We start from the raw sequence: 12823 nt of genomic DNA on the forward strand, positions 1-12823 counted from the left end.
TTCCTGAAACCAGGTGGGGAAAAGCTGGTCCTGGTCCCAGGTGCCTGTTTCCAGCCGGAGCAGGGAAGCCTGGGTCCTGGGTGCAGGGGCAGAGGCAGAGGCTATTTGGGTGATCAGGCCAGCAGGAGAGCAGATAGAGGCGATTGGGCCAACAGGCGAGCATTTGGAGGCATCAGGTCGCAGGGGAGCATTTAGGGGCAATCACTAAGGCAGAGGAACAGTTAGGGGTGATCAGACCGGCAGGCAGAGGGGTTAGGAGCAATCAGGCAGGCAGGTGAGAGGTTAGGAGCCAGCAGTCCTGGATTGTGAGAGGGATGTCCGACTGCTGGTTTAGGCCCAATCCCTGTAAACCGGCAGTAGGACATCCTTCAAGGGGTCCCAGATTGGAGAGGGTGCAGGCTGGGCTGAGGAACACCCCCTCCTCCGTGCACGAATTTTGTGCACCGGGCCACTAGTTGTTTTATGATACAAATCTAAACTGGAGAGAGTTGGCTTCAGAGTTCAATGTGATTGTTAATAATCCTGTTGCTGTGGAGGCATTTTCCTGCAAACTTCAATATTCTAGGTTGCATTCGTTTTTCTGTTTTGGACTTAAGTTAGATCTGAGTTTTTAGGGCTCTGATGTAAAATCCTAAAATTTTCCATCCAGGCTTAAATTGGAGTCATGTGTTTGAAGAAACTCAGATGTCTTATAAACTGAGGGGTCTATTAATAAGTGAAATGAAGTGCCAAAAGCATACTGTTATTCTCCATTATCCTAAACCATAACTCCTTTGCTATGAAGGACCTGTTCAGTCAGTTAGCTCATCTTTCTAAATGGCTTTATTTGTATTGGAGTTGTTTTATATGATGTTGTACTTCAGGTGTTTGCCCTGGAGCCCCTTGGCGTCACAGTCACATTATAACCGGCTCCCTTTGGGGTTTTCGGCAGGGGATCAGTCATCTGTCTCATATGGGATGCTTCTGTGAAATACACATGGGGCACGTGAAGTCCCAGGGTAACTTCTGGAAGTATACTGGAGAAAACCAAAGCTTCACACATTGATGCATTAGATTGTGCTCAGTTTATGCAAATTCTATAGCCTGTCCTCTGACCACTTCTCCCCTTACTTCTTGGGGTAAGTGAATCTGTCCCTTTTCAAATTCCACTTTCCTTTTTTTTCTCCTCCGAAATGTGGTTGAACAGTAATTACAAGGTTGTTTTAGGCAAACTATTGCTAGAGAAAGTTTGTGAGGAAGCGAATATATGTACTTGCTGGGAAAGGTCAGGGTGGCTGTGGGGAATGGGAAGAGAAACAGCTGCTGACACGGCACACTGACCTTGCTGGGTGCAGCGTGGTGAGGACGGTGCGTGGCTTCCCATCGTGCGTGGTGCTACAGCACGGTAGCCCCATAGCTGTCCCGTTGCATGCCGCCGGCGGAGAGCTAGTGTGTTCTGCACCTAAGGGATACCTTAGTGCTTGCAAACAAGGATGAGTCTTGAGAACAGTAACCTTAACATTGTTTTTCTTGCTTTAAAGGTGTTCATCATATTGTGTTTTCAAGGTGATTTATATCCAAATCGGTCTTTTCAATTTATACCCACACAGGTAGCAGTCATCAGCAGTGCTGTTCTTGAGTGCAAAATTCTGTTGCCTAGATGTTAAAAAACCAAAAAAAAAAATTAGGAATATCTTCTAAATAGAGTTTTTATTTGGAAATATAGGTAATTTAAATTATTCTTTTTAGCAGCCATACCATTTCAGATTATATCTTTGTCATGTGGTACTGTTCACATGTTGGATTAATTGCCTAAAAATAAACTGGACTTTTAGAAGGGTTTCTGATAAAGTATGTAGATTCCCAAGCTCTGGCTACTTTATTTTGGATAGCTGCTGTACACCTGAGTCTTATGTATGTGTCAGAGTACATTATTCAAAGGAGGCTTCTTTGTGGAGGGCGTGATTTAAAAAATATTTTTATTCATTTCAGAGAGAGAGAGAGAGAGAGAGAAACATTAGTGATGAGAGAGAATCATTGATTGGCTGCCTCCTGCACATCTCACACTAAGGATCAAGCCCGCAACTTGGGCATCAAGCCCACAACCTGGGCATGTGCCCTGATTGGGAATTGAACCATGATCTCCTGGTTCATAGGTCAACACTCAATCACTGAGCCACACTGGCCGGGCAAGGAGGGGGTGATCTTTTAGTAAAAACACAATTTTAGTTTTTTATATCTAAGTAGTGACCGATCTTTATCAGTTTTATGAGTCTCAGTTTCAGAGTATTTACATTTCTATTGGCTATTGGGGGATATTTTTGAGTTCAGACATTTTTATAGTCATTTGCTGTATTCAGGCTAACAGCATTTTTTAAATTATTTATTCTGAGATTATGTGGTTAGTTTCCTTAGATTTAGTTCTGATTCAAACACACTAGAGTTCCAATTTTTGTTCCAGATCATTGTACTTATTAAATAGACTCAGAAGTTATTATTATTAGTATTAAATTTGTCTAGTTTTACATTGGAAGGTTTTAAAATCCCTCCTATTTTTATATTAAACTCAGGGTCTCCATCGAGAGTTTTTTGCTAATGAAAATTGCATTTAAAGGTACAGTGACGTACAGACTCATGGCATTAGTGATCGCTACAAGTACAACTGATAACCTGTAAGGGTTCAGAACTCTTTCGTCATAGAACTGAGTTCTAATGCTTACTACCAAAGCTTAGATTTACATTTACTTGATGGCTGAAATTGAGAGTTTCCTAGAAATCAATGGGCAGTAGAATTCTTTTAAGTTTTCCCTATAGGTTAATAACTAAGGATTGGCTGGTTGGAAGGTCTCTAGAGAAGATTATGATGAAATTCCCTTTCTTGCTTTGCGTCAGGGTTGACTTCTTTCTGTAAAGAAAACAGCAAAAAAATGTCCAAGTCAGTTAACTTCTGTAAAGTGAACAGCTCCTTTGTTCTCTAATAAATGAAGGATGAATAAAAATGTCCCATAGAGAATAATGCCTGCAAAATTCTTAGGTAAGGGCCATTGATTTAGAAGGTGAATTCAGTGAAAAGAGGTGGTGTTTTTTAGTCTTTCTGTTGAAAACAGCTCTGTGTATTAATTCCTTTAAGAGAGCGGGAACGGGAGAGACCCAGGCACCGGGACAGCCGAAGATCACCATCTCTGGAAAGGTCCTACAAAAAAGAGTATAAGAGACCTGGAAGGTAAGCAAGGAGTTCACGCTGAAAGAAGTCATAGGAGTATCTCCTTGAATTCAGATTTTGTGCTTATGCAAGGTATCAGCCACGTCTCCAAAATAGCCCGAGAGTCTTCCAGAATGCCCTGTGGAAAGCTAACGCAGCCACTGACTTAAAAACTTTACTCTCAAGATGTATTGATTATGCACAAGGGTAATCTTGATAAATTAGAAATTATATGGACCACTTTTTCTGACGTCAATTGCTATAAAACTATGCATTAATAATGCAAAGTTTTTTAAATAAACTACACCTTGGAAATTCATAATTATGTTTTAAAATTTACTTGTTACAGAAAAAAGCAAAACTCCAGTCACACTTTATTTAGAAAAATGGGATTGAGATGTTATAAACTAAAACTTGCAGAATGTAATTAATTCTATACGGAGAAGTAAAATGCATGGTCTTATATAATGGTAATTAAGAATAACGCTGGGGTCCGGCAGATTTGGGGTCAATTATTACCTCTCCCAACTATGTTATTGAATTGATTTATCTTTTTAAGCTTCAGTATCTATCTGAAGTAAGGATACTTATAAATGCCTTGAGTAGTGGGGGGTCTTTGAGATAATACATGTAAACACTGGAACTGGGCCCAAAATTAATGCCAAGTAAATGGTAACTGCGTATTCATATAATTATTGCCTGATCATTTGGCTCTAGAAATTGGTAGAGTACAAGAAAAGTAGAAAAAAGGATCTCTATATATAAAAGCCCAGAGACCAGAACAGCGGAACGACCAGAATGACCAGTGGCTATGATGCGCACTGTGGCAGCAAACCAGCCTGATCTGGACCCCGCCTGCGGCCCCTCCCCCCAGCCTGCCCTGCCCCCTATTGACCCTCCCCACCCCGACCAGGGGTGGGACAGCTGGACCCACCCGTGCACGAATTTGTGCACCGGGCCTCTAGTTTAAAGATAAAAGAGATCAATGAAATAGAAAACGGAACTGTAGCACTGTAACTATTTGTAAACAGATGCAAGACTTTGAAAGGTCACACAATTTAAAAAGTGGCAAATCAAGAAAAGAAATACATTGCATTAGGCAAGAGAGAATATATCATGATAGGAATAAAGGAGATTTAAAATTTACAACACATTGACATAAGTTAGAAGCTTTATTTGAAAACTTTAGAAACATGGATGTGATGGGTTGATTTCTATGAAAACAAAAATTACAAACTTCACACAAGAAGCAGAAAATTTTAATAGACCAATAACTATGAAAAACATTGAAAGAATGGAATTTGTACCACCTACTAACAAGTTTTAAACTGTTCTAGAACTCGGAAGAGTATGGAAAGAAAGCTCAATTCAGGCTGTGATATCAGGAAAACCCAGATGGCAAAACCTAACCAATGAAAAGAAAACTAAAACACAGTCTCGCCTATGAATATGGACATGAAAATCTGAGTAGTAGATTAGCAAGTTGTTTCCAGTAGTGTGTTAAAATAACTGAGAATGTATTCTGAGATTGCATGGATAGATGGGTTGGTATTAGGAAATCTGTAACTAAATTTTTGTGTCCTAATCAATAGATTTTTTTTAGTACCTGCCTATTAGATATTTCAAATAAAATGAGCATCGTTTATGAGTATAAACTTCAGTAAACTAGGAATATAAGCAGACTTCTTTAATATGATAGAGGACGTTATTTCATGATGAACATTGTCGTCACCATCTCAAAATAACCTTACAGGCTTATTGAAACCTTACAGGCTTTCTCATACAAGTTAGAAAAAAGGCAAGGCTCCATTGCCTATCGCTGTTGCCTAACATTGTATAACTTAATCCACAAGCCAACGAAATACATTACTGTGTCTCCCGGGTATTGTACTGGTACAAGTGATATAGTTGTTAACAACAGATCCCACTTTACAGGAATCAGAAGGTTAAGTGCTGTGAGAAGTGCTTTTTATAGATCAAGTACATGTTGCTCTGGGAATGCTGTGGTGAAAAACTCAGTCTAGGGTAGTCATAGAGAGATGGACATTTTACTGTTACCTAAAGCATGCGTAGGGATGTACTATGAAAGGGGGGAGAGAAAAGAGCATGTGTGAAGGTCACAGTGTCGAGAAATGCTCTCTGAAGGTCAAGCCTGGAATGAATGACTTTAGAAGGTGTTTGTAGTAATTCAGAAAGAAATAATTGTGCCTAGACCTGGGCAATGACAGTAGTAATGGGGAGCGGTAGAGGTATTTTTGAGATAGAGTCAGTAGGACTTGGTAACTGATCCTGGGGGAAGAAGACTCAGTGAGATCTGATGTTCCCCATTGAGGGTGGGGAATACTAAGAAAGGCAAGGGGATGAGTTCAGTCCTGGGTATATGTAGTTGAGAATTTGTGAGACAACCAAATGGAATTATGTGGTAGTAAATTGGATACATAGGTGTAAAATTCAGAAAAGAGATCCCAGATGATGGAAAAAGTACTTGCCATGGATTAAATGAGATTAGCCAGGAAGAGTTTGTTCGGTGAGAAAGGACCTTCGGAGCAGATGAGGGAGGAGATAAAGGTAGAAAAAAGCCAAGATACTGTGTTGGTGGAAACCATTGGGGACCCATTTGGGGTTGATGATTTTTAGTGTTGAGTATGGAAATCTCTTCAGTCTAGTGGTTTCTTCTCCAGTGCCCAGAAACTTGTGGAGACAACAGACATGGATTCTTTGAGTTCTCACCAATGCAGTAGGTGAGAAAAAAACTAGAGATGCAAATACTGTAAAGGAGGAAAAGTTATCATAGTTTATAATATGATATAGTGTTAAGAAACAATTTCAAATTTGGATTTTAAAATTTGGAATGCCTGAGACACCTAAAAAAGATGTCCTATTAAAAAAAAAAAAGAAAAACGAGTCTTAATTGATGTTTATAGTAGTCAACCCTGACCATCCATCATCCAGTATACCTGCCTAAAGGGGAGGGGATGAGGCTGCCTTTTACCTGTGTTTCCTGATCATAGTAAACATTTGGCAGGATTTTTAATACATGTCAAAATGTCTGTGCCAAGCACCATATTAGCATTTACTACTTACTAGCTTTGTGATATTGGACAAGTGACATAATTCCTAATTCTGTTTCCTCTGGAGGGATGTGCATATCTGCCTCATAGCTTTCTTGTAAGGATTAAATGTGAGTGCCAGTAAAGTGCTTAGCAGAGTGTCAGGCTCACAGGAAGCACCTAAAACAAACAGAACCACACGACCGGGAGTTACATTGCTATTATTAGCTATTGGTGTATCAGGAAAATTCAAGTGGATCAGTGAAGAAACAATGAGGATTAACGCACTGAGGTTGACAGTTATTTATAAAAAAAGTACTGAAATTAATAGCCTTCCTGCATAAACCAGGAAAACCTACTTAGAAAGTAATGAAAAAAATGTAGATTCACTATAGAAACTTTATACTAATTAAAATTCAATATCTTAAAACTTTCAAAAATATATAGAACAATGGGAAGGAAACATAAGTAGCTGATGACAAAGAAGTAATATAAAAGAGTGGAGGATATGCCATATTTCCGTAGTGGATGTGGAAGAATACCAGTTTTCTTCAAAATCTATAATTTTAATGTAACCAGTTGAAGTAGGGGCTTTAGAACTTTATGAGTCACTAGAGGCCCAATGCACGAAATTCGTGCAAGAGTAGGCCTTCCTTCCCCTGGCTGACGGCACCGGCTTCCCTCTGGCACCCGGGTCTCGGGCTTCCCTTGCAGCCCCTACTTTGTCCAGAAGGACGTCCGGTCAAATTAGCATATTATGCTTTTATTATTATAGATTATTTGGAATAGAAATGAGGATATGGAAAAAAAATGAGAATGTAGCTTTAGTAGTACTAAATGTCCTATAAACACATAAGCGTTAAAACAATTTGATGTGGATGTAAATAGATCAATGCAACTAATACTGAGCAACAGTTAAGTATATGTAAACATTTACATCTATCATAAAATTGTTTTTTCAAATCAGAGGAAAAACTGATGGGACAATTGGCAAGCCATTTGGAGGGAAAAACTGAAATTTATGCCATATATCATAAAAGGATGAAGTTAAAAAATTAAGTGTTACAAGTAACTGAAGAAAATATAAAATATTTACTTAACCTTGAGATGGGAAAGGATTGTAAGCATAACACTAAGGAGGAAGCATAAGTTTAAAAGTCTCTAGATTTGGCCAAATGAAAGTTATAGGTAGCAATAGGCAGTTGGAATTTAAAAGGAAAACAAAAAACTGAGAAAGGTTACACTACATAAGACAGAAGAATGGTGATAATCTTAATAAAAAAGTCAATAAATAAAAGGACTACAATCCTAATTTTAAAAATATTGTCAAAGCATATGACTGGGAAGTTCATGAAAGAAGTGAACAAGTAATGTATAATTTTAGTAGTGATAAAAATTAGCAAGTTAGGTTTAATGAGATACTTCTTTCATCAGAATGGCAAGATTAAAAACAATCATGTTGACAGGATGTGTGGAAATGGGAACTCAATACGGTGTTGATGGTGGTCTAACCTGGTACTATCTACCTGTAGAGAAGCCTTGAGAAAAGTGCACACACACTCTTAGTGTGAAGCAATCTGACAAGTGTGCACAGAGAAAACAAGTGTGTTCATGGTAGCATTGTTTACAATGGCAAAAAAATGGTGACAACCTAAATGATTGTACTCAGATTTGTTAAATTATGGTATATGCGTATGAAATAATAATAATATGCATTTATTAAGTGATTCAGATGTAGATGTATTGAAATAGAAAGGCTTTGATTTACCAATGAGTGAGAAGGACAGGCTATAGAGTAGCAGTCGCCCACCGGTGGTCCGCGGACCACTGGTGGTCCGTGAGGTCTGAAAAGTTGGCGACTGCTGCTATATATAGAGGTCTTTTTTGGTTGAAGCTTGTGTATATTTATATATATTCTTATATCTATACGTTTTAACACAATTGTGAAATATGGTGGTTATCTCTGTGTGGTAGTATGGGTGATTTTAATTTTGTTAATGCTTAATTTTTTTCTTACAGTGAACAAATATACATTTTCCTTTGCAGTTACTTTTTTCTTCTGGTAACAAATGATGTGCATTATAATATTTAGAAGTTGTATTAGTAAGTTCAGTATATATTATCTTTCTAATCACCCAGCTCTTCCCCCAATGAATACACACCTACATGCTCACACTTTCCCTGTCATAAAATTAGAAGTTAGTGGTAGGGTTGATGGAAGAGTTCATTAGTGACTTTGAGCCAGATGTACACATTCTTGGGTAATAGTGACTTTGTTAGTGGAGCTGCAGAGGCTGCCAGCATAACGCTCACAGAACAGGTCCCACCTAAATTTCTGGGGCTTAAATTAAAATCTATCCTGTAGGTTCTCCCTTCAAGCACATCCGTAAGTTGGGTCTTTGCAAAATTTAAACCCCAGAAATTCAAGGAGATAGAGTTGTTTTTATCCTTTTACCTGAGTTAATATTAGTATTTGTGGGGATCAGAATTAGAGAAAGTGGTGATTCATGAAGTAGTAATACCCACGTGTGGGATTCCGGAGAGACGGTTAGGGATGATGTAATTGGTTCACTTTTAGATTATGGTCCTCAGGCTAACATTATTCCAAGTTCAGACCATGTTTTGCGAAACCTTTTTTCCCTCAGCAGAGCAGGATGTGGAGGACTCAGAACTAGCGTTCTCATGTGGAACTGCCTGTATGTAGACATTTCCAGATATTCCCCAAGTATCTTTCTCTTCTAGGAGTTACGGTTTGCCAGTTGTTCCTGAACCTGCTGGATGCACACCAGAATTACCTGGGGAGATTATTAAAAATACAGATTCTTGGGCCCCACCCCCGGAGACTGTGAATCAGTAAGTAGATCTGGGGTAGGGCCTGGGGATTTGTATTTTTAAACAAGTCACTTCAGGTGATTCTGATGCCACCAGACTGGTGTTTGGGGTTCGCTGGTTTAACGAAAAGTAAATGTGGTGGTTTGGCATGGCATTTTTATTTTATGTGAAAAATGAACAAAGTGAAGTAGAATACTTTTACAGCAGAAAAACCTTTTTAATAATTGGCCTCCTTCACCCCCTTTTGAAGTCGCTCCCCCAGTAGGGAGAAGAAGAGAGCTCGTTGGGAGGAAGAAAAAGACAGATGGAGTGACAGCCAGAGCTCTGGCAAAGAAAAGAATTATACCTCCATCAAGGAAAAGGAGCTGGAGGAGGCGCCACCCGACAAGAACGAGGAGGAGGAGGAGGAGCTCCTTAAGCCTGTGTGGATTCGGTGTACCCACTCGGAAAACTACTACTCCAGTGACCCCATGGATCAGGTGGTAGGTCTGAGGCAGCAGAGAAGCTACAGACCGGCATCTAAACCCCGGCACTATGGGCATTTTGTGCTGGATAGTTCTTTTTGGTGGGGCCTGCCCTGTGCATTGTGGGATGCTGAGCAGCATCTTTGGGCTCTGCACTAGATGCCAGTAGAACCCCTCCCCAGTTGTGTTAACCAAAGCTGTCTTTAGACATTGCCCATCTCATCTGTAACCTTTTCACACCTGCAAAGTCCTTTCTGCCATGTAAGGTAACATATTCAGCTTCCAGGGATTAAAACGGGCTCATCTTTGGGGATAGGGGTATTGTGGCTCAGCCCACCTACCCTGAGATGAGGAGGACTCTGCCCCAAATCTGAAGGAAATCATGGTTTTATTAGCAAGGAAGAAGGGGACAGTGGCTGCCGTAGGGGTTATTCTTAAAGGAAAACAACAAAGTCGTAGGCACTAGGTTCAGAGAGTTTAAACAGGCAGAATTTTTATTTTTTCTTACATTTTTTATGGGTGTGTTAAAACTCCAGCATAGAACGATGGCTGATGGACCAGGAGCACAGCATTTGCCTTTGCATCATGTCATCTGGTGCAGTGAGGTATTGAGAATGTCAGTGTGGTTCCAGCATCACCAATGTCAGTAATGACATTGGAAAAGCAATTATCCCCTTTTGGGTATACTGCAGATTGTAGGACTTGTTTTAATTTTCTTTTTACGTCTGAAAGGTCTGGTTCTTACATTTTGAAAATTATGTCCAACAGTATGGACATTTAAGATGATTTTCAGCCTGGGAAGAGAGTAGGGACAAGTGGGAAACTTCCTCTAGGATTGTAGTACAGGACCCTGTGTTTGTGGTTTGTGGTTTGTGGAGTGTGTGTGTGTGTGTGTGTGTGTCTTGGTGTATGTGTGGGATATATAGGGTATTTCTCTTTGATCATCAGATTAATGTGGAAGACAGACTTTCAGGTATTATGAAATCAGGGGGTCATGATTTTCTTTGTAATTTCAAAAAGGCAAAGACAGAGAGTCCTCATGTTTGGGAATGTTGGCAGAGTGCCCCCTCATGTGACAGCATGGATGTGTATTTGATTCACAATTCCCAGTCTTTCTTTGGAAAGACTATTTTTTAATATAGATTCTAATACTGATTTTTTAAAATATAGATTCTAAAACTGTTCCTTTATTTTTCAAAGGGGGATTCTACTGTAGTTGGAACAAGTAGGCTCCGTGACTTATATGACAAATTTGAGGAAGAGCTGGGGAACCGGCAAGAAAAGGCCAAAGCCGCTAGGCCCCCATGGGAGCCTCCCAAGACAAAGCTGGATGAAGATTTAGGTGAGTCAGCAGCTACCAGACCAGACCCTGTGCTGTTATTACTGCTTCATCCGGGACTTTTGGGATGTGTCCTTGGGTATCCTAGATTAAATTCCTCCTTCTCATTTTATTTTATTTATTTATTTTTATTTTTATTAGAGCGGGAGAGAGAGAGAGAGAGAGGGGAGAGAGAAAGAGAGAGAGAGAGAGAGAGAGAGAGAGAGAGAGAGAGAGAGAGAAACACCAATTGATTTGTTCTATCCACTGAGCCAAACCAGTTAGGGCTCATTTTATTTTCCTTAAATATAGTCAGCAAAATACATATCAATGGAACTTTCTTCTTTTTGAAGTTAGTTTTCCCAGTCACATGCAGCAGAATGCATAAGAGATCTCATTTGCAAGGCACACTAATAATTGTGTCCCTTGTAGAACTGTCTAGTATTAGAATCAGAGGGACCAGATAGTCCAGCCCTCCGCCAATCGCGGGGGCCTGTTCTCAGTTCCTGGTGCCTCTGACAGGCAGGCCTCCCTTTGGGGCCCTGCCCACTGTCAGCTGCTCCTGAGTTGATGAGCAAGTGCAGCTGCAGCCCAGCTCCGTTGGAAGGCATCTCTCTACTCGCGGAGACACTTTCCAGAGCTTTCTCATATGGTGGTCTATTTTATCAAGTGTCTGAGGTTCCAAGTAGATGCTGAGATCTTTGAGGATAGAAATGCTTTTTGCCACTTTGTGTCCTTGGCCCCTAACAGAATGCCATGATCAGCTGAGATATTCCTTATGCGTTTTCCTTTGTTCTCTGGCTCTCTGTGCCACCTTCACCGTGTCTCCCAGGCTGAGACGCAGTGTCCACGGTGGGTAAAAGCACTCACTGACCCGGCTGGCCTGGGTTCGAGTCCCTTCTCCTCCATCTGACATGCGACCTTCAGCAAGTGATTTAACTCTCTCTGCCTCCCTTTTGTCATCTGTAAAAGAGGGATGATGTCGGTCTCATGGTGTACACTTGAAAATACAACTGTGTAGGGGTTGGGTTATGTTTTTAAAAAATATTTTTATTGATTTCAGAGAGAGGAAGGGAGAGGGAGATAGAGATAGAAACATCAATGATAGGAGAGAATCATTGGCCAGCTGCCTCCTTCACGCCCCCCCTCCCCCCCACCAGGGATCGAGCCTGCAACCCGGGCATGTGCCCTGACTAGGAATCTTAACGGTGACCCCCTGCTTCATAGGTTGACGCTCAACTATTGAGCCACACTACCTGGGCGAGGTTGGATTTTATTACTGTGCATTAATCTTTTGTAGGATTAATCTAAATTCTAGATCTGTTTTTTAATGGTGCTAAAATACACATAGCACAAAATCATTTTTAAGTACAGTTCAGTAGTGTTAAGTACATTTCACATATCTCCAGACTCCTTTTATCCTGCTAATCTGAAACTATTCCCATTAAAAAGCAACTCCCATCTCCCTCCACCAGCCCCTGGCACTGACCATTCTACTTTTTCTCTATGAATCTGACTACTCTAGGCACCTCCTATAAGAAAAATCACACAGTGTTTGTCTTTTTGGACTGGCGAACTTAGCATAATCCTGGGTCTGTTTTTATCCAGTCACTTTTAAAGTCTAAAATCTTTTATTGCTACTATTGAGAGAAACATTTAAACTTGAGTCTGGCATTCAGAGCCATCAGTCTGGCAGTCATGACCCTTCAACCCTCACCCCCAGGATGTTTCTGCGGGGCCTTTGCTGCAGCCTGTGTCCCTGTGCTCTCGCCTCCATGCTTTTGTGTGCAGTGTTCCCTCTGTTCCTTTCCTCTTGCTGCCTCCTCCTCAGCCACCCCCCTCCGCCCCCCAACCTCCCTGCCTGGGTGGCGTGCACCCGTTCCAGAAAACCGCCGGTGACCTTTCCAGATCAGGGACTTGCTCTTGTCTGAATTGCTGCACCTTTTAAAATATGTAATCCCATGCTACCGTGGCTTGC

The 12823-nt window shown here is 40.6% G+C and overlaps 1 protein-coding gene across 6 annotated transcripts in view; it reads left to right on the forward strand.

Moving 5' to 3' along the window:
• DROSHA (drosha ribonuclease III) overlaps window positions 1–12823 on the forward strand; it is a 107315-nt gene that overhangs the window by 6745 nt on the left and 87747 nt on the right. For 3 of the 6 annotated variants that reach the window (XM_015563104.1, XM_006762475.2, XM_015563105.1), the window contains 4 exons: window positions 3110–3202; window positions 8974–9084; window positions 9314–9545; window positions 10728–10869. In XM_015563104.1, the coding sequence (XP_015418590.1) occupies window positions 3110–3202; window positions 8974–9084; window positions 9314–9545; window positions 10728–10869 (578 nt within the window). The remainder of the gene's footprint in view (window positions 1–3109; window positions 3203–8973; window positions 9085–9313; window positions 9546–10727; window positions 10870–12823) is intronic. The other 3 variants (XM_015563107.1, XM_006762478.2, XM_015563106.1) reach the window with 2 other exon arrangements.

Source organism: Myotis davidii, unplaced genomic scaffold (assembly GCF_000327345.1).
Source record: "Myotis davidii unplaced genomic scaffold, ASM32734v1 scaffold135, whole genome shotgun sequence".
Taxonomy (NCBI): domain Eukaryota; kingdom Metazoa; phylum Chordata; class Mammalia; order Chiroptera; family Vespertilionidae; genus Myotis; species Myotis davidii.